Source organism: Ceratotherium simum, chromosome 17 (assembly GCF_057802395.1).
Source record: "Ceratotherium simum simum isolate JZ-2026a chromosome 17, ASM5780239v1, whole genome shotgun sequence".
NCBI classification, from domain to species: domain Eukaryota; kingdom Metazoa; phylum Chordata; class Mammalia; order Perissodactyla; family Rhinocerotidae; genus Ceratotherium; species Ceratotherium simum.
In genome coordinates, this window is record NC_141916.1 from 16,026,592 (window position 1) to 16,048,411 (window position 21,820).

The 21,820-nt window shown below is 56.0% G+C and overlaps 2 protein-coding genes across 5 annotated transcripts; one reads left to right on the top strand and one right to left on the bottom strand.

Annotated features, from left to right (window-relative positions):
* Positions 1 to 140: 140 nt before the first annotated feature.
* TARBP2 (TARBP2 subunit of RISC loading complex) lies at positions 141 to 5,414 on the bottom strand. 3 transcript variants are annotated; one of them, XM_004429124.2, is made up of 9 exons: positions 5,065 to 5,407; positions 4,342 to 4,511; positions 3,446 to 3,548; positions 2,763 to 2,858; positions 2,100 to 2,172; positions 1,772 to 1,889; positions 1,327 to 1,454; positions 734 to 935; positions 141 to 576 (listed from the first exon to the last, which is right to left on the bottom strand). In XM_004429124.2, exons 1-9 carry the CDS (start codon positions 5,115 to 5,117, stop codon positions 419 to 421), a joined length of 1,101 nt encoding a protein of 366 aa, XP_004429181.1. In that variant the 5' UTR covers positions 5,118 to 5,407; the 3' UTR covers positions 141 to 418. The 3 variants fall into 3 exon arrangements, with proteins under 3 accessions (XP_004429181.1, XP_004429182.1, XP_087298435.1); XM_004429125.3 differs by lacking the exon at positions 5,065 to 5,407 and adding an exon at positions 4,816 to 5,022; XM_087442309.1 differs by lacking the exon at positions 3,446 to 3,548 and having other exon boundaries at positions 2,763 to 2,841; positions 5,065 to 5,414.
* Positions 5,415 to 6,991: 1,577 nt separating this feature from the next.
* Positions 6,992 to 21,558, top strand: MAP3K12 (mitogen-activated protein kinase kinase kinase 12). 2 transcript variants are annotated; one of them, XM_004429122.3, is made up of 14 exons: positions 6,992 to 7,114; positions 15,200 to 15,680; positions 16,006 to 16,189; positions 16,347 to 16,538; positions 16,817 to 16,975; positions 17,117 to 17,275; positions 17,984 to 18,092; positions 18,353 to 18,462; positions 18,574 to 18,690; positions 18,813 to 18,950; positions 19,124 to 19,745; positions 19,936 to 20,006; positions 20,102 to 20,375; positions 20,805 to 21,558. In XM_004429122.3, the coding sequence occupies exons 2-14, from the start codon at positions 15,236 to 15,238 to the stop codon at positions 20,898 to 20,900; spliced, it is 2,676 nt and encodes an 891-aa protein (XP_004429179.1). In that variant the 5' UTR covers positions 6,992 to 7,114; positions 15,200 to 15,235; the 3' UTR covers positions 20,901 to 21,558. The 2 variants fall into 2 exon arrangements, with proteins under 2 accessions (XP_004429179.1, XP_087298421.1); XM_087442295.1 differs by lacking the exon at positions 6,992 to 7,114 and adding an exon at positions 13,527 to 14,571.
* Positions 21,559 to 21,820: the final 262 nt, after the last annotated feature.

The window sequence follows — 21,820 nt, forward strand, 5'->3', positions numbered from 1 at the left end:
AGTCACCGCACCCAGCCTCCTGCCACCAGAAAGGCAAACATGGGGACATGTGGGGAACAGGGGGAAAGCACACAGGGGAGGTGACCTAGTGCTAGCCTCCTCTGCCATTAGCACTACTCAGGGAAACAGAAATAGCAGAGTTTAAGAATCCAAGGAGCAGCACATTTATTATGGGCTCTAGGGGAGAGCCCCCCATTTCATTCTCCCTTGTCATCACCAACACAGGAGGATGGATCCTGGGCCAGCTGAGGCCCTGTGGTCCCTGGCTCCTGGCCCTCCTCAGCCTGCCGGCAAGCAGTCTGTGTCAGAGGTAGAGATGGCACCCCCAGGGGGTACCAGAGCTGGGCAGACGCGTGGGCTGGGCCAGGGCAGGAAGAGCAGGGAGCAACGGTGCACATCCATGAGTCCAGCCGGGGCTTTACTTGCTGCCCGCCATGATCTTGAGGTACTGCAGGGCACGGCGAGCAGCCTCGCCACGGGCTGCCTCCCTGGTGGTTGCAGAGCCATGACACACAGTGGCCGGCTGTGTGGACAGCTCCACCAGGCACTGGCAGAGCCCGCTCAGGCTCAACTCCTCTGGAGACCGAGAGAGAGGAGGGAGGAAGTGTTGGGTGGAAAGGCAGCACCGGGAGGGGTGAATCCATGTCATTACACCCTCCCTGACCCCCTTATACCCATCTGTACTTGCTCTGGTCCAGTCCCCACCATCCCACGGCCCCCCAACTAGCCATACCAATATCCAGGTAGCTGACATGGAAGGCCTGCTCCTCAGAGAGCTCACTGAGGACACCGCAGCAGGCAGGGCCCAGAGCACCTAAGGAGCCCAGGGAGCAGCTGCGGAGGGACAGGATCTTCTCTCCCACCGAATTTCGCAGAGAATCCCAGGTGCAGCCCGGGCCCCGGTTCCGAAGTCCATCCAGGCGGGAGCCCACACCCTGATGAGACAGGGACAGTGAGAAATGTGCTGTGCAGCCAGGAGCATTTAATAGACATGCACTGTCTATGAGGAGAGAAGCCCAAGAAGGCTGCCTCCAGCTTGCCTCCCCCCAGCCAATCCCTGCATGGCCTCCTCTAACCACTAGCCCTCGACCAGATGGCCGGGGAGCCTTCCCCGTCCCAGTAACAGAAGCCTACAAGGCCCCTGCCCTGGGCCAGCTCCCCCACAGCACTCACCAGGCGGGCCTACAGCTGAGGCTGAGAGGGGGCCCAAGGAGCCCCGGGTCTGGTAGGAAAATGGGCAGAAGCAGGCCTGGGACACAGAGAGGCTTACTCTCGAGTCACAGACCTGAGTCCCCAGTGCCCTGCCCTGGGCCACAAGCCACTCACGATAGAGAAGTGGTCGTCATCAGGCTCGGCCTCATTCCCGTCCCGGGCATCCAGAGGCACCGTGTGCACTCGAAGCAGCATTTTGGCTGCTGCGTTACGCTTTGCCAGCTTTTTGGAAGTGCCACTGCCTGTGTGTGGGGAGAGGGCTGCTGGATTATGATTCCCAACAGACCTAGCTCAAACTTTCCACCCAGCTCAAACTTGGGGTGAGGGTCCCCTCAGGGGATGTCAGAGGATTGGAAAGGGGAGCTCAGGACCTGCCATGCACCTGAGAACATGGTGAGCCAGAAAAGAGGGGGAAAAATAGGGTGCAAGGAAGAAGCTAGGAGGAAGGAACCGAGCCCAGGGCTGAGACGCCAGGAGAGTGGGGCTGTAGCAGAGAGAGGCTAGGAGCTGCCCCTGGCTGGGGGTTAGTAGCTGTGAGAACTCCACTCTGCCCAGTTACCAATCTCAATGAAACGCTCCACTCGGCAGGTCATGGTAAACTCTTTGCGGTGGGCTGGCCCAGACTCCTGGGTCACTGTGTACTCAGGCAACCGCCAGCCTTTCTGTACCACCAGCTCCTTGGAAGGGAGAAACAAGGGGGCACAAGGCTGAGTGAGAAAAGACACCTCACATCCTCTCCCTCCTACTCTAGGAGCCTCAGGGAAGAGCAGGAATAAAGCGGGGTGGAAAAAGCCTACAGAACAGGGTAACCGCCCCACATAACGTTCCCTCACGGCCCCTGGTTCAAGGGAAGACAGGCATGCATGGAAATGAGGATGGGGGCGCACCTGCAGAGCGCCAACGGGGTTGCACTCAGATTGCTGAGGGGAGACAGGGGGCTGCACCTCCATGGGGGGGCTCCTGAAGGAAGAAGGGCCCAGGGCCGAAGCTGACGGGGCTGCTTCCTTCTGTGGCTGCGCATGAGTCCTCAGCTCTGCTTTGGTTTCCCCAACTACCATCTCCCTACGCCCCGCCAGGTAGGCAGCTGTCTGTCCAAACGTCCAGCCTGCTTCCTTCCCCATCCCACCCAAGTGAGGTCTCCTCCAGGTCCCAGGCCCATTTCAATTTTCTGGAACATGTGACATCACCTCCCCAGGACAGTGGGAGAGGGGCTGTATATCCAGTCCCCGAAGCAGCTGGTGGGACTCACACACAGGACCATCATGTGGCCAGCTCAGAAGAAAATGGGGCCTGCAAGACCTTTAAACATGGTCAAACATCATCCACATGGCTATTTAAAAGTCATCAATTACTTCCTGTCCCAAGAGCTTACCAGCTGGTGCAAATTCTTCAAACTCTGGTCCCCAGCTAGTCCATCCCCTGTTTACTCTCAGACTTCCTCATGCCTGACCTGCCTGGGTCCAAGGACTGGGGGCCAGGGGCCAGGAGCCAGGAGCCAGGAGCCAGGAGCCCTTCCTCCCCGCCTCAGGCAGTCAGGAAACACAAGATACCTGGTTGGGACAGCAGACGGAAAAGGAGTAGCAGCTGCTGCAGCAGTTAAAACCGGAACGTCCTCAGGCAGTGAAGAGTCTAGGGGAGAAAAAGAACTTCCCGAGGGGAAGAGGGCCTTTGATTCACACCCATGAGGAGGGGGCACAAGGGGCGGGGCACCCAGGTCCTCCTGACCTGCCCCTCCCCTAAGAAAATTCCTTCCCATTCGAGCCAAAGAGCCAGGGAAGTTCAACCACCAGTTCTTGCTCCTGGGATCCTTTGCTGCCAACAACAGATCAAAGAGACTGAGAAACAGGGGGAGGAGGGTCTCTTCCTACCCAAGAACCATGGGAGCAACAAACTCCCGACCTGAGTGTGGAAGAGGGAAGGACAGCTTGCTAAGAAAGAGGAAGCATGTTGAGCAGCAACTCCTTCCAGCCTCAGCCTCCGCCCCTCTCCCTCCCTAGCCTGGGCCCCAAACCACAGCCATGACCCCTCGGTGGGGCTGGCCATTCCCCCCAGAACCCTTCACAGCAGCAGGAGCCCTGGAAGCATCCTGCTCGGTTCCAGAGGAAACTCGCAGGAAAAGGCCAGGTCAAGGTGGCTAAGTGTCACCAGGCCAGGCCTATTGGGCGGAGGGGCTGGCGCAGGGGCCTGGGCTCCTGGCAGGGCCTCTAGGATGCCTCGGCTCCTCCTCCCTCACCTGCTGTCCTCCAGGGCCGGCTCCAGCATGCTCCCCCCTTTGAGGTGTTTGAGGGCCACCTCAGCTGCCTTGTGCTTGGCTGCCTTCTTGCTGGGGCCCTGACCTGAGAGAGGGGGTGTGGGCAATACTGGAGGTCACTGGAACGATGGAAGAGAAACCAGCATCCCACAGCCTCTCTCTTCACAGCCAGAGGGAGTCAACCAAGCCCCCTCTCACCAACCTCCCCCTGTCCAAGACTGGAAGGAAAGGCCCTTATCTTTCCATGAGCTCCCCAAATCAAGCCATGCCAGGCAGAACTGCTCCTGAACTCAGACACCGTGGGTGGAGATTCTTTCTCTGTCTCACTTTCCTCTGGCCAGCACTTTCTTTCCTCTCAATAAATAGAGATGGCTGGAAAAGTAGAAAAAGCAGGCTCTACAATCAAAGCCTGGCTCTGCCACTTACTAGGCATGTGACCTTGCACCAGTCAATGAATCTCTCTGAGCCTCAGTTTCCTCACATTCAACATGAGGATACTACCCCTACCTCACTGGACTAGACTGAGGTCTAAGATTAAAGAGGAATTTGGAACAGAGCACCTGGAACAGAGAGCACAGCGGGCACTCACGTCCCCAAACACTTTGCTGAGATGTCAGTTTATCTCCTCTTACTTTTTCCTCTAGGATGATGACGATCCACCAGACCACTGTGGCAGTCCTGCTTGCTCCTCTAACTCTCCCAAGTCCTACCCACCTCCTAACAGACCTGTTCTCCCAATCCACTCAGTGGCTTTTCCCCTGAAATCTCTCCTTCCCTCACTGGCCTTGGAGAAGTGGACTGTGAAGAGACTCCCAGAAATAAAGCCAACGGGGCCCTGTGAATGCACACCCCAGCCAGGTTGCCCAAGCCTTCCTCACCAGTGCAGCTGGTGTCGCCAACGGTGACCCGGAAGGTGAAATTAGGCTGGTGGGCTTGGCCCTCGGCTTTGAGAAGGTCGTACACGGGCGTCTTCCCTATTCTGGTCCCATACTCCTGCAGAAGGCTGATCGGGGTCTTGCCCGGGTTGGCTGCCAGCATTTGCTCTATACTGGGGGGAGGGGCACAGACCCTCATCACACCTCTCCTCTCTGCACCCACCTGGCCAAGCACTGCCACATCAGACCCAGGCACATTATGGGGGACACAGGGTCCAGGGGACCCCAGGCAATACAGCAGCCATTGGCTGGGTTCAGTGTGGAGCAGAGGTGCAGGCTGGGAAAGCAGAGCCCACTGCCCCAGGGCAAGCGGGAACGCACTGTTCCTGTCTCAGTTAAGGCGGGGATCCTGTGCCCCAGTGCAGGGTGAAAGTGCATGTCCCCTGACACAGTGCAGGCCAGGAACCCAGTACCCACCAAATGCACTGAATGTCGGGGGCATAAAGCCCTGTGGCCCCAGTACAGTCTGGGAACCGGGCCAACCCCAAACTATTTAGAGCTGGAGGCAGTGACCACAGCCGGGATGCATGCCGGGAACCACGGCCCACTACCCCAGTGCTTGCCGGGAACAACCTTCAGGCCAGGTGCATGCTGGGGCCGCGCCGCTACCCCCTCCGCACCACACCACGCTCCCAGCCCTACAGGGATCGGTATGAGGCGGCTCACCTGGGCAGCCCGCAACCCGTGGTAGTGCCGGAGCCGTGCTCCTCTTCACTCATTCCCTCCTCCGTCCCCGCGGGCGCCACCGTGACTGCAGCCTTCACGCGCCCCGATACACCGCCGACGAGCTAGGGCCGGGGCCAAGCCCGGAGTCGCGGCCGGTCGGGCCCGCCGCGGGGCATGCTGGGATATGGAGTCCCCCGCCCACCCGACTCCATGAGTCTCCATCAGGAGGGACGCTATCCGCCCCACAACCCTCCGCGTGGTTCGCCCTAGCAGGCAGCACCGCCTTCTGGGAGGAGCGGACCCTTCCACTGTCGCTTCCCGAGCTGAGGGTGGTTTTTTGTTGGCTTTTTTTTTCTTTTCATATCGTCCCGCCTCCTGCCTTTCGTGTCTCTTCTCCCCTGGACGGGGGCTTTGGGCATGCGTACTAGCGGAGTGGAAGCGGCCGGGGGCGGGGCGGTAAGGGCTAACTCGAGCCCCAGGGCCTTCGAATCCCGAGAAAACTACAGAACCCAAGAGCTCGCGCGCCATCTTTGTCGCAGCTGGAGGGGCAGGGTCAAGCATGCACGAGAAGCTTCACAGCGTGATTGGTTATTCCGGATTGCGCTTGCTTGCTCTAGGTGGATTGCGATTGGTTACCTCACCTAGGGGCGCGGGGACAAGGGAAGAGTCAGCCCCCCTTGGCTCCGCCTCTTTTTTGAGAAAAGGTTGTGATTGGTCCAGGGACCAGGCTGCTGTCGGATCCTGGCTCCTCTCAGTCTGGGAGGGTGGGCCTTACCTGGACGCTGGAGGGGACTGTTCTCTGCCCCTCAGAGCGGTAGGGCACTTGTACGTTCAAGTCCGCCTCAGTTCCCGCTCAGCCTTCGGCCTAAGCCCCTGACCCCGGGCCTTAGTCTTACAGAACCTGCTTCCTTTTCCTAGGTTGTCCTTCACCTCCCTTCTCCTTAATTCTGCCCCGCAGCCTCTGGGGTTTCGGATTCTTTTCTAAAGCCTAATGAACTTTTCTGTAGCTGGCCAGGAGACCCCCTCTGGGAGCTGAGAATTGGGCTATAGTGGGACGACAGGGTTAGAAGGACTAAGGGACGTGGTGGTCTCATTCCTTCTGCCGTGGGTCTTGGGTCTCTCAGTTAAAGAGAGAGTTCTGTTCTTTTAAGACTAATCGACTAATCTGAGTGCAGAGCAGAACGCGTATTTTTGGATCCCAGAGCTCCAGTCCCTCCTCGCCAAAGTCTCACAGCCACTGGGCTGAAAGATGTAGGGAAAATCTTGTGACCTTGGAAAGAGAGAGATCATGAAAAATGTCTGATTCTAATGAGTGTTCCGAGAGTGGGTCAGGGAAGAGATGGCTTGCTCTGAGGCGGGGGGTGGAGGTCCAGAGGAATCTTGGGATGATAACGAGGGGTCATCCAAGAACACTGGAGGGCGACGGGGTATTGAGCTGAGTGGATCCCAACTGGGTGGAACTGGAGTGGTAACAATTAGGGGAAAGAAAGCTGGCAACGTCGGTATGACGGGGGAACAATGCTAGAGCGCTGGGGGTTCCCATCTGAGGGGCTGCTGTCTCAGGGTAAAGAAGGGAGTTTATAAGACCGGTCATAGGGGGCTCCTATGGAATCAGCATAAGGCCTGAGGTGGGACTGCCATAGGACACCGCCAGCAGGGCGGTGAGAGACCCAGACCGGCGAGGGACGAGCCTGGAGCGCGCCGGATGGCAGCAGCGGGCTCCTTTAAGAGGCCGGCGGCTCCAGCGCAGCATCCCCCGCTCAGGGCGTGTCCGTCCCGGGGGGCCAGGGGCGGGGGCCTTGGAAGGAGCGGGAGTTCAAGCCGAGTGAGGACGGGGCTAGGGGTCGGGGGGTGGGGGGAGAAAGCTGGGGCTGACACCCGTGCGCCCGGACACCGCGCGCGAGCATCGCCCGTGACAGCGCCCCGGGTCCGGTCGAGGGCAGCGGGGGGAGGAGGAAAGGAGGAGGAGAAGGAGGAGGAGGCGGGAGCAGCATCCGGAGCCGAGCTGCAGCAGCGCCGCCTTTTGTGCTGCGGCCGCGGAGCCCCCGAGGTGAGAGCCGGGCCGAGTTGGGGGGGGTGGGGGGCAGGGATGGGTCCGGGTCCTGGGATCCGGGTGCGGAGGGAGGGTCGGGATGCAGATGTGGCAGGGTGAGGGAGCGTGGCGCGGGGATGCTGAGGCTGTGGGGATAGAGGAACTGGGGACCTGGACCCGACGTCTGTGGGGATGGGAAGGAGGGGAACGGAGCCTAGGGACGCCGCGGCCCAGCTTGGAGGCGAAGGGCCTCCAGAGCTGGGAAGGACTGTATGGGGTGGGGGTGGGGGGGTGATTGGGGGACAGACCTAAAGGACAGCGGGCAAGAGAACACCCTCCTCTCCTCCCACTCATCCTCAAGAAGGGGGAGAGGGAAGGAGGAGGAAGAGTTTTGGCCCCTGAGGGAAGGAAAGGAAGGACAAGGCCTGATGTGTGCACCGTCCCCCTCAACCCCCCCCCCACACACACACACACTCCCCTGAGGATTATAGGCCTAGAGCACCTGTTCTGGGATATCCAGGTGATGGTCCCTCCCTTCCCGCTGTGATGCCCCCAATCCTCTCCAGCTGTGGCATTCACCTTCTCCATCCAGCTGTTGCATCCCCCACCTCCACCATTCATATGCGGTTTTCTCCCCCTCTCTCTCTCCATCTCCTCTGGCTCCCCTAACCCATTTCCCCAGGCCAGGCCTTTCCTGGACCTCCTCCCTTTTCCCCACATACTCCTCAAACTCCTTGGCTTAAAAATAAGTTAAGAATCCTATCCCTAGAGTTAAGGCTCCTGGTAAGCATGGCCTTGGCTCAGGGGAGGGAAGAGAAGGGATCAGAGGCTCTATAGACAGTAGAAGGAAAGAGTGGGGTGTCTCTTAGAACTGAGGGAGGAGTCCTGACTTTTAGCTCCGTGCCGCGCTCCCTCTTGGTAGGAGTTAGTTAGTGGCCCTCAACCAAAGCAAGTGCACATGAGGAGGTCTCTCCCCGCCCGGAGTCCTTCTGTGCCACAGTCAGTGCCTTCCTCTAAACACCATTTCCCTTCCAACTCACAGGATGGACTCCATGGCTCTGGGCGCCTTGATTTTCAGCCAGAGGGTCACACTAAGGGAAGGTGAGCAGAGGGGATACAGGAAGGGAAGGGCCCAAGTGCGCCCCAGGCCCTCCTGTTCAGACACTGAAGTTCCTCTGAGCTGTAGGGCCTGCTTTCTCCTGTCTCACACTTACGGGTGGGCAAGAATGTCTGCCCTCTCAAGCCTGCCACTCATCTCTTCACTCACAGTGGGACTGGGGTGATGCTGGGAAGACCAACAGTGTGATACCCCAACTCTAGCACACAGGAAAATGCACAAGTAAATATCCATCCCCTAATAAAACCCAGTTATGGGCAGAGGAGGCAAGAAGTTTAAGGAAGGAAGTGGCTCAGGACTTCCTGGGTGTCCTTCCAGCTGAGGATGGCAGAGCCCCTCTAAAAACCAACTGCTCTTTTCCAGTTCTTCCCTTGGTGGTGATGATGTGGGAGTCTGGCTTTGCCAGAAAGAGCTCCCTAAATTCTAGTACCCACTGGCCTGGACTGTTCTAATACCTACTGCCCTGCCTGGGCTGGGGAGAAAGAAGGGATTAGGGAATCAACCCTTCAGGAGTCCCTGCTGGGCAGAAGGAGGAGAGTGTGGAGATGATGCCAGCAGCGGACAGAGGGGCTTCATGAGGGTTGGCCACAGAGCCTGGTCTGTCTGCTTCATTGGCTCCCAGCAGGACTAGGGTCACGTGTGTGTGTTGGGGGAAGGTGATGAGGAGGCAGGGACACTACTCCAGAGGAGAGTAAGGACCATCGGGGATAAAGAGCCCTTGCCCTCTGGCTCCTTCCTTCTTTGTTCTCCTTTTTATCCCTTGTGTTGTCTACCTCCCTTTCCACCTGTACCCTCCCTACTGCCTCTTGCTTTGCAGAGGGGGAAAAAGGAAAGAGGGATGGGAGTCACACTTATAAAAAACCTGCTACTGCTTCTTAGAAACTGTCCACATGGCTGATGTTTATAGGGAGCTTCCTGGGGGCCAACTCCTGGGCCGAGAACTTAATCTGGATTATCTCAGTAATGCTCCTAACAAGACAAGAGTTACGTAGTGTTGTCATCATCTCTATTTTAGGGATGAGGAAACTGAAACTTAAAGAACTTAAGTAATCTGTTCAAAGTCAAAAAATCAGTATGTGGTGAGAGTTTAAGATTTGAACCCAGGCCTGTCTGACCCGGAGCCTGTGTCTTAGCCTCCGCGTCATATGGTGCGTTACCACTGTGTGACACAGGCACCACTGTCCCCATTTAGAGATGAAGGGACTGAGATTTGTTAAGAAGTCTCATACTCCAGGTCGCCCAACTGGTCAGGAACAGACAGGACCTCCCCCAGCCTCTCTGATTCTCAGGCCATCCACCCTCGCTCTGAAGCACACTGTCCCAAGCTAGGTGACAGGAATGGATGGGCACTCTGTAATTTTTATTTCCTCTTTTTCAATTTAAAATATCTTTTTTTCTTTCTTATTTTAAAAGCAACTCAAAGTTATTACTGAAATATTAGAAATATGGATAAGCCACAAGAAAATGAAAACACCCACAATTCCGCCTACCTAGAAACTGTTACACTTTGGTATCTCTCCTTCCACATCTTTTTAAATGCACATCCAGCTCAGAAACTTTTTGTTAAAATACGCTGAACTTCCTCCAGGTCCACCTGAAGTCCTGAGTAGGAGGGAAACCCTGTGGGCCATCATAGCTTGCTCCTACCCTCCGCTTCCCCTCATACCTTATTGGGTAGGGCTGAGGGGTGATCCTGAGCCGCGGGGACCAGGGAGACCAGGGGGTAAGGACGGGGTGCAGAGAATTCGGCCTTCTCCCTCAGTCCAGAGAAAGTGGGATGGCAGGATTTGCAGAAGAAGGACTGAGGATCTGGTAGAGGAATGACTGGGGGCTCTAGCACACCACTGCACCTGTGACCCGGTTCCCCTGGAACCTGAACTCGAGATTTGTCCTGGGCAAGTGGAAGGTCGGAGACCAAGTCTCCCTTCTGGTCAGAAGAGATGGCCTCTCCATAACCCACAAAGCAACACCTGGTGTCCAGCCAACCAGGAAGACGAAGCCAGGAGCCAGGCCCTGTGCTCAGGGCATTTCCTAGATCTCCTACATCCCCTCTTTAACCCACCTCACTCCAGATGGGAGGGTTGGGAGCCTCAGAGAGGTTCCCTTAAACTAACACATGCAAAACTGAGGTTCCAGCTGTGATCTCTCCCAATCCAAAGCTGGCCCTTTGTTCTTAAACAGTACTGCTTCCCTCTCCCTAGCCCTTCACTGCCCGCCCTACTGGGATAAGAGGTAGTCGTGGCTAGGGGTCTCAGGGCTTGACCTGTGTGAGGCTGGGGGCCTGGATTTAGGGGTGATTTCCAGTTTTCCCGAGGTTCTCAGGGGAAGGCATTTCCCCCTCATGAGGGCACTGAGCAAAGCTGTAGTTCTTTCCATCTGAGAAGAATCCTGGGGCCAGGACCATTGATCCTGTAAGAAGCAAAATCAAAACAAGGCACAGCCAAGTGGCCAGGAGGCCCAGCCTGAGGGGTCAAGTCCTTTATCCTCTCAGGCTCTCAGAGCCTGCAGGGGTGGAACAAGCATTCCAAAGTCTTGGGTCTCCTTTCCCTGTAAAGACCTCCCTTCCCACCCACCTCGAGAGAAAAGGTGAATCTTCCTCCTTTTCCTGAGGGCCAAATGAGGTCCAGGCCAGTGGCGAGGGCTCAGTGTGAGGGCCCAAGGTTTAGACAGATGGCCTGGCCTCGAGACCGAGCTCCCAAGACAGCCAGACAGCCAGCGTGGCGTTGAGATTCTGCTGTTGGAACAGGAGGGAGCAAGAAGGAATTCAAAGGGTTCCCTGGCCCCAGGCCTCCAGCATCTCAGGCAGGAGAACCTAGGAGGAGGAATAAAAGGGGGGGCACTCCCTGCCCCCACTCCACCCTATAGCCTCCTGAAGGGATGCTCTGGGAACCACCAGCAAAGCAGAGAATCTGGTGGCTGAAACTGAATTAGGGCCTCCCGGGGGATCCAAAGAGCCTCTTCCCTTGGAAGATGTATAGCTCAGAGACCACTCTGTCCCCTCACCCAATCTGGAGCAGAGTTCTGCACTGTAAGCACTTGGGAAATATGGTTGACAGAATGACTGAGGGAGATATCCCCTCCCTCCTGTCACATCCCTGCCCTTCCCCCATGCTCTGCATAATTGATGTCCAGGGAGACAGCTCCCCTCCCCCAGGGTGACCGAATGTCTGGGCCAGGGGCTCCTAGCCATGCTATCCCCACAAAGCCCTGGCACCAAGGCCCAGCTGGGGGGCAGTAGGACACAGCTGGCAGGTCAGAGATAAAGGAAGCAGAGAGGGGGGTGTGTTTGGGGAGAGAAGACTCTCGGGTTTACTATAGCTCCCTGGGGCCTCAGCTTTCCCCCCACTCCTCCAGGTCAATCTGGAAGAGTGGTTATTAGCCTGAGAACAGGGTGGGGGTGGACTGAGCCTGGCTCTACTCGTCCCTTGGTCCCATCTCCCACTTCCTCAGCTACTCCCACTGCTCTAAAAGACAAACAGGTGGAATGGCTTCTCTCCCCAGCTGCTGGCCCTGGATACCAGAGGGCCCTCTGGGGAGGCCTGGGGAACTGGAGGGAGGCTCGGCTGCAAGTGTCTCCCAGCACGTCACCCTCTCTGTGCCTAAACCTCCTAGTTGCCAAACACGAGATGAAGGCTGAAAAATTCCTTTAAAAAGCCAGGTGTTGTGCCTACTCAAGGCTCAGCTTCTAAAGAGAAAACGAACTGGGGAGGACACAGACGATCCCCGTGTTGTTCAGCCCTGTTCCATCTCTTTCCGACACCGACCGCTCTCCCTCCCCTCGGCGCCCGGCTGAAGATCTGTCTGCATGCGGGGTCGAGGGCGGTACGGGAAGGAGCTCAGCACAGATACGGCTGGCTGCTGGGCTCAGGGGTCCACGCCCGCAGTCCCCGCAGTCATCCCGGCCACCAGCACATGGGCCAGCCCGGGTCAGGGGCGGGGCCCAGGCGCAGCCCCACCCCCGCCGTCGCGCTCACGTGACCCTGGGCTAATCTTGTCCTGGTGACTTCACGCGCCGCCTGGGCCCAGTCGTCATGGTTACTCCGCAGCGCTTCCCCCAACCCTCTGAGTCCCCTCCCCTTCCCCACGCCGACCCCCTCCTCCCGCCGCCGGGCCCCCGCCCCGCCCCCAACCCCGCGGCACGTGACGGCCGGGAAGGAGGTCGGGAAGAGGGAGGGGGCGCTGGGGCCGTAACCCCTTCCTCTCTGCTTCCAATGGCCCTTCCTTGGGCTTCTAGCGGGCGTCCGCGTCCCGCGTTCCTCACTGCCGGCTGCCTGGGCGGGAGCGCGGAGAGCCCCGGGCCTTCGTTCGCATTGGTTCGGATGGGAAGCCCCTGCTTGGGGCGCGCAGGCGAAAGTCTTGGGGTCCTCCAGAGGAAATTCTCTGGTGTATTGGCGCGTTGCTTGGCTTGTGTTTGTCATTTGCATTACGGTGTACATCCAACCTCTTGAAGCCGCCTATATCTCGTGGGATATGTTGGGGATTCGGAGGCTGGACCTGTGACTTCAAGTCTCTGAGCCTCCGTTTTCTCAAGAGCATAAAGGGAGCAATGATAATACCTCCTTCACTGGGTTGTTCTGAGCAGTGAGGGGGCTAATGCAGACGTAGTGTAGTGCGGGCCTTGAGACGATCCTCCAGGGCGGATGGAGCAGTGGGTCCACCTTACTGAGCATCTGCCTGCGCGCCTGGTGCTGTTCGAAGGCCTGGGATCCCATGCGAAATCGTCGGTCTCAGAGGACCCAGACGCCCGACCACCCTGTGCGTCCAGGATAATGAGACCATGCTGGAGGAAGCACAGGGGGCTATGCCAGCCCTGAAGGGACATTAACGCAGAGCACCGGGGAGGACTTCCAAGATGAAGTGAGACCTGGAGGACAAGAGAGAGAGCTTGAGAAGCGCCTTACAGGCAGAGCAAGCCTGGGGGCGGAGCTTGAGCCTCTTCTAGCTAAGTCACCCTAGGCAGGTTACTTAATACCTCTGTCAAATGGGGGCTCAGAATGCCTACCTTCTTGAGTTTTGTTTTGAGGGTTAAATGAGCTAATGCGCCTATAACAGAGGCTATCATACGTAGTAAGCCTTTGGTAAGAGTTAGTTAGCCATTCTCATTAGGTGCCCCGGCACAAAAGCCTGATGTAGCTTGGTGGCAGGCTCAGTTCTGTATGGCCTGGGTACCAACAGCAGTGAAAGATGAGGCTGGGGAGGGGCCAGAGCATGGAGGTGAGGCCGCTGGACCAGAGCTGTGGGGGCTACTAAAGGGTCTGAAGCAGAAGAGGGGCTGCAAATTCGTGTTTTAGAAAGATCCTTCCAAAGTCTGGTGGAGAATGGGGGCGGGGGTGCTTGGAAGAACTTAGAGACCATTTAAGAGGCACTTCCTCTAGGCCAGGTGACACAGCTAATGAAGCCTGAATTAAGGCAGTAAAGTGAGACTAGAGAAGAGAGACTGGAACGCCATTGGGGTAGAGCATTTCACATGTGCCAGGCATAATCAGAATCTCCTGAGGTGCTTGTTAAATATGCAGATTGCAAGCCCACCCCGCACCCACTGAACAAGTCTTTGGAAGGCCTGGAAATTAAGTGTTATAAGAGCTGAGACCATCAGAGGAGCCAAATCTCCATGTCTGTGTCATCATCCAGTGAGCCCTTCTTGTGTGTAGGTTCCGGCCACCTCTCTCCCGCTGTGCTTTAGAGGCTCTGATGCAGGGGTTCAGGAAGGACCCTACTGTAAGGGCATCTCAGCATTTGGTAACTGACCCGATGTGGAGGAAGATGGCAGACCAGAATGACTCCTGTCGTCAAGCTCTGGACAAGTTTGGTGTAGGCTGAAGAATTCGCTGTGCCTGAATGATAGCTAGTTTATCCCTTTGTACAGCTGGAGAAACTGAGGCTCAAATACAGCTTGCCTGAGGTCACGCAGCCAGTAAGCCTTGGCAGAGGCAAGGCTGGAATTCAGATTTTTAAATGGTTGCTTTTTAAATAGCACCCAGCTATGAATTGGGACAAATCTCCATTGTTTAGAAAGCTGGGTCTTGGTTTGGGGAGCTGGGGACCGGGCAATGGAGAAAGAGGAGAGGAGACAGGGCCTTCTCTAACTGACCCCTGGGAGAGCAGCTGGACTAATGGGAGATGCAAGGCGGATGAAGCAGCCGGCTTCTGCATCCCCAGTGGATGCTTCTGCCTTTTCCTCCAACTGTGCTGGGGGTACAGTGGAGCTGACTGGTTACAGCCTTCACTTAACCCAGAGAGGCCCATGTGTGTACCTGTGAGCATCCTCGAGGGAGACCCAGATGTGAACCCTGAGTGTGCCTTAGAATGGCTCTCACCTGCATTTCGTGTCCCTAGGAGGGCCTTGGCTGTATCATGTGTAAGTACACGAGTGTGAGGCCCAGGTGCATCACCTGTATGCAGGAGGCCCAGGAATGTCATCTGAGAGTGCTGAGTAACACTACTACCAGTGTCACCTGTGTGCTTCAGTGTGAGGGAGCCCTGGGTGTGTTACTATCATGTGCCTAAGGTTAGGACTCAAAGTAAAAGGTGGATATCTGAGAGACCCTATATGACGTGTGTGTGCATGTGCACCTCAAGTGAAAGAAACTTGTGATCTGGAGGTGAATTACAGTAATCTTATGGGGAGAAGGGAGCTATTCTGTTACCACGATACTTGAGTCCCAGACATATTTCACCGGTATATACCTGAGTGGGGCATTACCTGTGTCTAGCTGAAAATGACACTCAGGTATGTTACATGTATACCTGAGTAAGGAAGACTTGTGTTATTACTAGATGCTTGAGAGGAAGCCTGTGTATCAGGTTTCCTAAGATGGGCCCTGGTGAAACTTGGAGGGGGATGGGTACCGGAGGGAGAGGCACAAGTGTTATTTCCAGGAGGGCTATTGTGAGCCCAGCTCTCCAACCTGTGCTTCTGCATTTAAGGTGATTCTGAGCTGGTGTACCTGTGGCTTTGACACTCCCTCCCTCATTTGTTCCCACAGGGCCCACCGCTCACCACCACACCGGGCCCAGAGGCCATGGCCTGCCTTCATGAGACCCGCACACCCTCCCCTTCCTTTGGGGGTTTCGTGTCCACCCTAAGTGAGGCGTCCATGCGCAAGCTGGACCCAGACACTTCCGACTGCACCCCCGAGAAGGACCTGACGCCTACCCAGTGTGTACTTCGAGATGTAGTGCCGCTTGGTGGGCAGGGTGGGGGCGGGCCCAGCCCCTCCCCAGGTGGAGAGCCGCCCCCTGAGCCTTTTGCCAACAGTGTCCTGCAGCTTCACGAACAGGATGCAGGGGGCCCAGGGGGAGCCACTGGGTCCCCTGAGAGTCGGGCCTCCAGAGTTCGAGCAGATGAGGTGCGGCTGCAGTGCCAGAGCGGCAGCGGCTTCCTGGAAGGCCTCTTCGGCTGCCTGCGCCCTGTCTGGACCATGATTGGCAAAGCCTACTCCACAGAGCACAAGCAGCAGCAGGAAGGTAGGCCGAGCCCTCCCTGGCTCCCTGAGCCTGAGATCTGTGGGACAGTCCCATCGAAGTCACCTGATGTCCCTTTCTCTCCACAGGGCCCAGTCCTAGCCCCTTATCCACCCCGCAGCCACTGACTTCCCAGCTTCTTTTTAGGTCCCCCATTCATTTCCTTCCCTGTCCCCCCAAATCTAGTCTTCTTGGCCTATTTTGGCAACTTTTCTGCCTTGCCTTCCTTGAGTCATTTTGGTCAACCCAATGCTTTCCCTTGAGCCTGTCCGTCACAAGGCCCTGAGTGTGGCGCTCAGCCTTGTGGCACTGTGCCTCCTGTCCACAGACCTTTGGGAGGTCCCCTTTGAGGAGATCCTGGACCTGCAGTGGGTGGGCTCAGGCGCCCAGGGTGCTGTCTTCCTGGGGCGCTTTCACGGTGAGGAGGTGGCCGTGAAGAAGGTACGGGACCTGAAGGAGACCGACATCAAGCACCTGCGAAAGCTGAAGCACCCCAACATCATCACCTTTAAGTAAGGTTCAGGGCTGGGACCTACTTGGGCAGCAGGGATCTACCTCACCCTTCCTAAAGGAGACACTCAAATGGGACAAGTGGGAATGGGGGTTCCAGGTGTGAATCAGGCAAGTGCTGGGCTGGCTGAGGCCTTCATACTACTGTTCCGCCCCCAGGGGCGTGTGCACCCAGGCTCCCTGCTATTGCATCCTCATGGAGTTCTGCGCCCAGGGCCAGCTGTATGAGGTACTGCGGGCTGGCCGCCCTGTCACCCCCTCCTTGCTGGTTGACTGGTCCATGGGCATCGCCGGTGGCATGAACTACCTGCACCTGCACAAGATTATCCATAGAGATCTCAAGTCCCCCAAGTGAGTAAGCAAGCAAGCAGGGAGAAGCTGATGTGCATGGTCTCCTGCAGGTGACCCCACCCAAATCAGTGTGGCCATCTCCCTGCTCCAGACCCTGTCCTAAGTCCATGTGGCCATCTCAGAAACCCCTCCCAAGTGAAAGTCCTATCTCGGGAGGGCTGTGGTGAGTCCCCTGCCTCTGGGTGTCCCAAATGATTTAAAACAGAAAGGAAGAGTTGTTGCAGCTGGATGAGGTGTGTGGAGGGGCCCAGACCCCAGCTGACTACACTCTTTACCAGCATGCTAATCACGTACGACGATGTGGTGAAGATCTCCGATTTTGGCACTTCCAAGGAGCTGAGTGACAAGAGCACCAAGATGTCCTTTGCAGGGACAGTAGCCTGGATGGCCCCTGAAGTGATCCGCAACGAGCCTGTGTCTGAGAAGGTCGACATCTGGTGAGGGCCAAGCTGAGGACGGAGATAGGTGGCCAGCAAGGAGGGAGGGGGCTTCCAGGGCCTGAGTTCAAGGGAGATGAGTCTGTAGCAACCAGAGCCCCTGGAGGGAGCCCCTCCCAAGTGATGTCCCCTCATCCCCAGGTCCTTTGGTGTGGTGCTGTGGGAACTGCTGACTGGTGAGATCCCCTACAAAGACGTAGACTCCTCCGCCATCATCTGGGGTGTGGGAAGCAACAGTCTTCATCTGCCTGTGCCCTCCAGTTGCCCAGACGGCTTCAAAATCCTGCTTCGCCAGTGCTGGTGAGGACAGCCTGGCAAAGCTGGGAAGCAAAGGGGTGTTGCTAATGACTAGCTAGCACCCAGGCCCAGAATCCCGAACAGGGAAGTGGAGACAGAGCTCCCAAGGTGTGGATCAAGAGGACCACAATGTAGAACAGGGAGGAGTTGGACTGACCAGTAATCTGCAGGGGTGCATTAGATTCAAAGACAGACAAACTTAGTGTGACCTTGGGCAAGCGGTACCCCTCTGAACCCCTTTCCTTATCTGTAAAACAGGAATAACAGTATCTGCTAGACAGGGCTGCTGTGAAGCACCTGTGAGGGACTGGCACAGCCGCTGAGCACGGTCAGTTGAGTCTCAGTAGAGAGACTTAGAACACAGGCGGGAAGGGCCCTGGACCCTTGTTCGGAACCTAGACCCTGAAGGAAGGTTGAAGATTTTTAATCTTTGGTTAAGCATTTCCCAGTGTATCTTTTAATGGAGTTACTCAGAAAAAGGTTTATTTTGGCAAACAAGTTGGAAAGTAGGATTAAACGGGTTTCCATACTGCAGGACTTTGATATGCTAATGGTAGAGTAACATTTCCTAGAGATAGTTGACCAGGGAATTCTTTTGTCACAGAATACATTCTAGGATTGGGTTCTCCAGGACACACTTTGGAAAAGGATGCTCTAGTTCCTTTATGGTCCTCCCTGAAATTCCTTTCTCTCCAACTCCATTCCCTCCAGGAACAGCAAACCACGAAATCGTCCATCATTCCGACAGATCCTGCTGCATCTGGACATTGCCTCGGCCGATGTACTCTCCACACCCCAGGAGACTTACTTTAAGTCCCAGGTGTGCTGTGGGTAGGAAAATGAATACCTCAACTCCCTTTCAGAGATAATGATGCCCTTTGAGGGGAGTCTGGGAAGAAGGGTTGATTGGGACAGAAGAGCTTAGCTCCTGGAGGGCTGAGACCCGGTCTTGGTTAGTCCTGTGCCCCACTTTTTCACTCCAACACCAACTTGCAGCAGGGCACACACCTTGCAGAGGCTTTCTACAGGTCTGCTGGGTGAAGGGATGTCCCTCACTCCTCATCATCGCTCCACCCACAGGCAGAGTGGCGCGAAGAGGTAAAGCTGCACTTTGAAAAAATTAAGTCAGAAGGGACCTGTCTGCACCGCCTAGAAGAGGAGCTGGTGATGCGGAGGAGGGAGGAGCTCAGGTGTGTGCCTCTGTTTGGGAAAGTGACTTCACCGCCAGCAGGGACTGTGGAGCTGGGATAAATCATGGCACCAGATGATTTATCACTTGGGGACCCTTCTGCCTGTTTCAGACACGCCTTGGACATCAGGGAGCACTATGAACGGAAGCTGGAGAGAGCCAACAACCTGTACATGGAACTTAACGCCCTGATGTTGCAGCTGGAGCTCAAGGAGCGGGAGCTGCTCAGGTAACCATACATGCCCTTATATACCACACCCCGTCTTCATGGGGCTGTGCCTGACTCAGAGATCCTGATGAGCCTGGGTCCCCCTTTCTCATCACATGCCCAACTGAGGTGTCTGTCTTTAGGAGGGAGCAAGCTTTAGAGCGGAGGTGCCCAGGCCTGCTTAAGTCACACCCTTCTCGAGGCCTCCTGCATGGGAACACAATGGAGAAGCTCATCAAGAAGAGGAATGTTCCACAGAAGCTGTCACCACACAGCAAAAGGTGGGACCAGAGTTCACAAGTGCTGAGTTTCAAGAATGGCAAGAGAGATGCCTGAGAGGCAGGGATAGGAGTCAAGGATGCCAGGAAGACGGGTATTTAGATGGGGAGAGATGTGCTTTGTACTGCTCAAGGTTAATCTGTTAATCTCAAAAGTACTTTCCCTCTCCCACCAGGCCAGATATCCTCAAGACTGAGTCTTTGCTACCTAAACTAGATGCAGCCCTGAGTGGGGTGGGGCTTCCTGGGTGTCCTAAGGGCCCCCCCTCACCAGGACGGAGTCGCCGTGGCAAGACCCGTCACCGCAAGGCCAGTGCCAAGGGCAGCTGTGGAGACCTGCTGGGGCTTCGTGCAGCTGTGCCAACCCATGAACCTGGGGGACCAGGAAGCCCAGGGGGGCTAGGAGGGGGACCCTCAGCCTGGGAAGCCTGCCCTCCAGCCCTCCGTGGGCTCCACCATGACCTTCTGCTACGAAAGATGTCTTCATCGTCCCCAGATCTGCTGTCAGCAGCACTGGGAGCCCGGGCCCGAGGGGCCACAGGAGGAGCTGGGGATCCTGGCTCACCACCTCCAGCCCGGGGTGACACCCCACCAAGTGAGGGCTCAGCGCCTGGCTCCACCAGCCCAGATTCACCTGGGGGAGCCAAAGGGGAGCCACCTCCACCAGTTGGGCCCGGTGATGGTGTGGGGCTGCTGGGAACTGGAAGGGAAGGGACGGCGGGACGGGGAAGCCGGGCTGGGTCCCAGCACTTGACCCCAGCTGCACTGCTGTACAGGGCTGCTGTCACCCGAAGCCAGGTACAGTATAGGAGGGTTCCTGAGCTCTTCTCCTCTGTTCTCCCTGGGGTCCAAGTCCACAAATCACCTCCCATATTATGCTTTTCATCTTAAGCCATTCCCTACTTAACCCTTTATAACTGTTCCCTTCTCCTGGGTCCCCTTGATAACCTCTTCCCACTCTTGACCACAGTCCACTCCTCTCCTGCAGAAACGCGGCATCTCATCAGAGGAAGAGGAAGGAGAGGTGGACAGTGAAGTAGAACTGACATCAAGCCAGAGGTGAGTGATGGACTACAGGACGTTAACAGCATTCTTTTGCTTTCTGGGCTGTAATGTGCAGATCCAAAGCTGTAGTCCATCTCTCCAACATACAGGTGGCCTCAGGGCCTAAATATGCGCCAGTCATTATCTACCTTCAGCTCAGAGAATCCATCGGATGGTGAGGAAGGCACAGCAAGCGAACCTTCCCCCAGCGGCACACCTGAAGTTGGCAGTACCAACACTGATGAGCGACCAGATGAGCGGTCTGATGACATGTGCTCCCAGGGCTCAGAAATCCCACTAGACCCACCTGCTTCAGAGGTAGTTTCTGGCCCTGAACCCAGCTCCTTGCCTATCCCACACCAGGACCTACTCAGAGGGGAGCAGGTGAGTCACAGAAACAACTAGGTACTGGACAGGGAGCAGATGCCTGGTCATTTGAGAACTACTGGGTAGACAGATGCAGAGGCCAGAAAGCTAGCTATTTAGCCCCCAAATCACTATCTGAGCCTGTTTCTTCCCATACCAAAGGGCAACTTGCCACATGGTGGAATTTGAGAGGCCTCTAGTATAGAGCACCTAGTATGGTTAGTAGGAGTGGCTTGCATAGGAGCTATAAACTGCAGCCAGGGAGGAATCCTGAAACTAGCAGTCTGGTGCCTTGGAGAATGGCCTGAGCAACTGAAATGTGGAGGCAGTAAAATCAATAAGCTCCTGATGACTAAAAAGACCTCAGTGAAGAATCTTGAAAGAAGCTACTTGTAATACCAAGGGATGCTGACCCCCCCCTCACTGCATTTCTCCTCTTCTTCATAGGGCCCTCCCAATCCTGAGGACTCAGACTGTGACAGCACTGAACTGGACAACAACAGTGGTGAAGCCTTGCGGCCCCCAGCCTCGCTCCCTCCATGAAAACCACTCTTATTTCTGTACATAGAGAAATATTTATATAAATAATATATATGCGCCACATAATCAACAGAGAAAGACGGGGCTGTCCCAGCCTTAAGTCAGGCTCAAGGAGACTGACCCCTGACCAATTCACCTGATAAACTGTGGGGACACTGGCAGCTGTGGAAATGAAGGATAAGTACTGCCCTAGAGCTGTGGGGAGGGGCAAAGTGGCCCCTTCCTGCTTCACTCATTATGTTCAGCAAACAGTCAGGCAATACAAAAGCCAGACTTGCCTCCTATGTTCCTCTATACTCTTTTTCCCCCCAAACCCTGGGGAGTAGGAGAGGGAGCCACTTAGACTGCACTTTTTTTGTTTTCCATTTACTGTTTACACATTTTGCACTTGGGAGGAGGGAGGCTAAAGCTGGGTCCTCCCCTCTGAGGTTTCTCAGGTGGCAATGTAACTAATTTCTTTGTCCCTCCATTTCTCTGCCCAAGCTCTGGCTTAGGGCCTAGGGGGAGGTTAGGAGATTGTGAAAGCATGTGATGGCTCAGGCTGAAGGACTGGGGTGTTGTTTAAGTCCCTGCTTTTATCCTGGTGCCTGATTGGGGTGGGGACTGTCATATTGTAACCCCTGTGAAAAACCTTGAAATATAACCACTCCATGCAGGCCCAGCTGTTGAGGGTTTTCTTGGTGAACGAATGGGGTAGCACACACGGTTAACTAGGAGCCTTGGGCGCCAGACATTATCTGAGGACCGTGGACCAGTTATTTCCTCCTTTTATGCTTTTCTCACTAACTAAATGAACATCACTTAGAGCTCCAACATCCTAAAATTATCGGCATAAATGGGAGCAGGTACATCTTTCTCAAGAATTTTAGTAGAAGGACAGATCTTAAAACACACACTCTTACTGAAAAGGACTGTAAATGAAA